The 4863-nt window shown below is 41.7% G+C and overlaps 1 protein-coding gene across 1 annotated transcript in view; it reads right to left on the bottom strand.

The window, feature by feature from the left end:
* Nucleotides 1-4660, bottom strand: part of LOC113467373 — a 10580-nt gene extending 5920 nt beyond the window's left edge. The window contains exons 1-2 of the mRNA XM_026823508.1: nucleotides 4011-4660; nucleotides 3765-3829 (exon numbers count right to left, since the gene is read on the bottom strand). Coding sequence (XP_026679309.1) covers nucleotides 3765-3829; nucleotides 4011-4556 — 611 coding nt within the window. The 5' untranslated portion in view covers nucleotides 4557-4660. The remainder of the gene's footprint in view (nucleotides 1-3764; nucleotides 3830-4010) is intronic.
* Nucleotides 4661-4863: the final 203 nt, after the last annotated feature.

The raw sequence follows: 4863 nt of genomic DNA, 5'->3' as shown, positions 1-4863 counted from the left end.
TCCTGCTGAACCGCTCTTCCGATCTTTATTATTATTATAATTACTTTAATGAACCAAGTTGGTTAAAAGTTTTACCATTTTTACTTTTTTTTCTATACCAATTTTCATCATTACTTGTCCGATTTTGATGAAATTTGACGAGAAAGTTCATCAAGTGGAGGAAATTTTTGTGTTCCCACAATCAGGTTTTATGTTTGTTACCTAGTTTTTTTGCTGGAGATTCCAACCCCTTCTCCATTGTCCTCACTAGGCTGAGTGCCCTCTATGACTGAGTGCACCCCGTAATATGTAATATCTAATTTTACGTTGTCTCTGAAGAAAGATGTCAGTTTATTTATGGAACACTAGGGGAAGGAGAGAGAGGGAGTGATTGTGGAAGGAGAGAGAGAAGGAGTGATTGAGGTAGAGAGGGTAGCAGTAACTCAGAACAGAACTTTTGAACTTCCATCAAACTGGTAGACGTATGTACGTATACGTAGGTACGGTATAAAGTTGGAATTTCTCGGGATCTAGAAGTCGTAGAAGAAAAAGAAAAATTCCGTTGGTCCTCATTTTTCCTGCTCTATGACTTTGAAACATCACCCAAGTAAGCGCAACTGATCTATTGTAAAACTAAGAGGACCTAAAAAATCCCATGACCGCTGCTCAGTTCCCCCGCTGAATGGCGAGGGATATCCTGTGAGTGAGGAAGGCAACGGTACATAGAGGTTCTGTCTCCCGTACCGTTACATAGAGATAAGTAAAGTTATCGTCAGGTAAGTTGATAAGTATTGAGTACTTACCTACCTACTTTGCGAATTAAATTTCATACAAAATATTCTCTTACATTGTCGCGTGCATGAAAATAAGGAGTGAACTTCAGGCGACAATTGAACACCAATTTTTTTTACAATAAAAAGCTTCTTCTTTTTCCTCCTCCTCTCCTTTCTTCTTCTTCTCCTTCTTTTTTTTTTCTTCTTCTTCTTCTTCTTCTTCTTCTTCTCTTCCTCCTCCTCCTCCTCCTCTTCTTCTCTTTTGTACTGAAATCTGAGAATCCATCTCTCATTTTTTGTAACATGTTTCATATCCAATCAAAAGTCAATACATTTCGTAAATAAAGGGTATCATCTTACCCGAAGAGCTCACGGGAAAAAGAATGTAGAGTGTTATGGGATAAGTAGGACCTTTGGCACACTGACAATAGAATTACAGGAATTATGGAATACGTTTCAGACCGAGCTCCCGTTACTCTCAGGTATGTCCTTCCCTAGGCATATTGGTGTCGACCTAATCAGTGATGTTGTGTTGGTAGGTTTCGGTGATGCTAGTGAGAAAGCTTATGCTTGCGCTGTGTATGCTAGAGTCCATGCCTTTTCCACAAGTTTGGCCATGCCTCGGGATGAACTAGCGGGATTCCGGAGCGAAGCGACGGAATTCAGCTAGTTATAATATAATAATAGTGCTTATTTATACTGCTCGCATAGGTCTGAAAAATCCCTTTACTCCAACAGTAGGCTACTACTATTATTGTTAATTCTCAAATTATATTGAGGATAAAATTCCATACCTCGGCTGGGATTGAACCCACGCCCTCCTGTTTACCAGTCGAGCTCCTTGACCACTACACCACCGAGGCAGGTATAAATATAGAGCTATACCTTCTCCCATAGAAGACTCAACTTATGAATGAATGAATGAAAAGGGTCCTCCCCATAAAAGTTTTTTTCGAGACAATTTTCTTGAGATTTTTGATAGAGGGAATAGCTTAACCCAGCTTTTAGGACTGTTTGCCCCTATACCTAAACCACAGAGTGGACTTTTTGTGTACATTGATAGAGGGAACTGTAACTGCTAAGGTCTTATCGCTCCGAAATCGAACAGGAATCAGGGTAGGGTGAAAGTCATGCAGCGGTTCTGAGTTCTGAGAATGAACAATATCTGATGTTCGCGAACCCGCGACCTGGGCTTTGTATTGTCCATCCTGGGTATTTGTAGGTCATGCAGATTACCTGAGGGACCTATTTTCAATGGCACAAAAATCTGCTAAAAAGAGGAAAATAGAAAGACAGCTTCCAGCTATTATTTGCAAGGTAACTACCCTACAGTTTGCCATCCATCATTCCTACATGACTGTGTCAAGTTTTAAGTGAATCAGTTCAGTAAAAATTACCCAAAAGTAAAGCCTGCCAGCCTACCAGTCACTATCAGGTATAGACCTGACAGGTGCGGCTGAACTGGTCCACCTGTCAAGTGTACCTGACAGTATGTGCCCGGCCTAAGTTACAACATTTGACCCGTTTGCCATCCATCATTCCTACATGACTGTGTCAAGTTTTAAGTGAATCAGTTCAGTAAAAATTACCCAAAAGTAAAGCCTGCCAGCCTTCCACTCACTATTAGGTATAGACCTGACAGGTGCGGCTGAACTGGTCCACCTGTCAAGTTTATACCTGACAGTATGTGCCCGGCCTAAGTTACAACATTTGACCCAAACAGTTTTATGTAAATCAAAGTACGGAAAAATATGGCAAATCACGCTCCTAAACGACTCAATTGCCAGCATGGTTTCACTGAAAAATGTCCATCCAAAAGTGTGTGCTTCAAATGTAAAGGTAAACACAACACCCTCTTACATTTTGATAAGGTGAGTGGTCCGCCTTTAGTGGTACCTATTGTGTCTAGTACGTCTAGTGCTAGGAATTATTCGACTGATTCTCCTCCTTAGTTTTTTGGTCATAGTTTGGAAACCACTGCGAGTTTCGGAAAATCCGTTCTTAGTGGGCCTATTCAAATCAAAACGAAGCTATTCTTGAAGTTTCATCAAAATCGGTCCAGCCGTTTCGGCTGTGCGTTGATGAATGAATGAGTCAGGGTTTACTCTTTTATAGATAAAGTTATCAGGGCCTCTTACACTAGATAAAATTGGATTTCAGAATAATAATCCAAAACACCATTTTTTACTTTCCTTATCCTATAGGTATTAGGAAGGAAAGCAATGTAATCGGGTCAAATTTTCAATGGTTCGGGAGTTTCTCGTCTTTTTACTTTCCTTATCCTATAGGAAGGAAAGTAATGTAATCGGGTCAAATTTTCGATGGTCAAATTTTAGTGCCAAAACACGTTTTGAGGTCCCTAGAGCCTAAATCCAAAGTTTCAGCCATTGGTCCGTGTGTGTATCTGTGTGTCTGTCTGTAAACAAAATATCTCGAGAACGGTAAGAGCTAGCGACTTGAAATTTGGTATGTAGCAGTCAAATGTAACGTTTGGATAGGTGCTGCGCTTGGCGGTATTTGACCACTTTTGGACGGATTTCGACCGTTTTTTGGCGGTTTTCAGCTATACCGACTAAACGGTTAGAGATATGGTAAAGTTAGGGTAAAATAATACTCAAATAAGCATCATTCAATAGGACAAGGAAAGTCGTGTGATGTTCACACCAGATTTTTTACATAAAGCTAAATCAAAATTTTGAAGGTGTACCTTCAAAATCAAGCCCCCCCAAAAATTTAGGCAAGAACCGCCTATGGTCATGCAGATTACCTGACGGACCTATTTTCAATGGCACAAAAATCTGCTAAAAAGAGGAAAATAGAAAGACAGCTTCCAGCTATTATTTGCAAGGTTACTACCCTACAATTTTTATTTGTCAGAAACATTCCTCTAAATTCTCTCTCGTTTGATTCTGGGTTTCTTTGTTTCTTCTTCACTTTCTTCGTATCTTTTACTTTCCCTTTTTCTCTTGCTTCTATTTGCATCATATCTGCTGTTACTCGAATCAGTATCATTTTCTTCTCCTGGTGATCTTGTCATCAATTTTACTTCTTTTCTCACTCTTGCTCCTAGTCGCAAGTTTTCTCTTTTTCCTCAATCGTCGAGACTCAATAGAGCTTCCGTCGCTACTCAACGTCTGACTGTCTCTGCTATAATACCGTCTCGGCCTCGACCTAGTCTTCCTGTCCTTTAGCCGTCTCGAGTCAGATCTGGCGATCATCAATTTTACTTCTTTTCTCACTCTTGCTCCTAGTCGCAAGTTTTCTCTTTTTCCTCAATCGTCGAGACTCAATAGAGCTTCCGTTGCTACTCAACGTCTGACTGTCACTGCTATAATACCGACTCCGCCTCGACCTAGTCTTCCTGTCCTTTAGCCGTCTCGAGTCAGATCTGGCGGACCGCTTGGCCCGTGCCGCCATCTTGTAGTAGGGCCGCTTATCCTCCTCACTCAGGGTGGACCAAATATCGCCCGCCTCTTTCGCCACCTTGGCGGCCGACAGCCCTCGGTACGCGGATTGGCGGAACAGCGGTACGTAGAAGTTCAAGTAGGGGTTGCGATAGTACTTCGTGCGAGATCGGGAATGGTCGGACTCACACGAGATGCTGTCGAGATAAACATCGGATGGGGCGCCTAGACTTTCGGCCGCTGTGAAGTAAACGCTATCGCCGGCCGTACGGCAACTGGCCGGACTACCGTCACACCTCACATGCATGCCATTGTCAGGCACAGTATCCACGTCATTGTCAGGCACCACAGAGGTTTGCGATACGCGACTAGTGGAGCATGTCTCACTGAAGACACACATTTTGGAATTTCGGTGTCGCACTTTGATTTGCTTTTTTTCTACCGAGAATTTTAGGATGAGTTTCAAGCTCCCAAGATTGAATTGGACAAGTTGAGTTGGCTCATAATTAGGGTACCTAGTTTTTTTTTTTTTCTCTCTCACAAAAATGTCTGAAATAACAGAAGGTATTTTACCTATCAAGTTTTTGTACCTGTAAATGTCATGGCATCTTCGCTCTCTCTCTCTCTCTCTCTCTCTCTCTCTCTCTTCATTTTTCGTCTCGTAATGAAAGCTCAAGGCAATCGTAATACACATTCTTTATCCAACG

This window comes from Diaphorina citri, unplaced genomic scaffold (genome assembly GCF_000475195.1).
Source record: "Diaphorina citri unplaced genomic scaffold, Diaci psyllid genome assembly version 1.1 scaffold22, whole genome shotgun sequence".
Taxonomy (NCBI): domain Eukaryota; kingdom Metazoa; phylum Arthropoda; class Insecta; order Hemiptera; family Psyllidae; genus Diaphorina; species Diaphorina citri.
The sequence above is the reverse complement of the archived record's forward strand: the minus strand, read 5'-3'. Positions and strand labels throughout refer to the sequence as shown.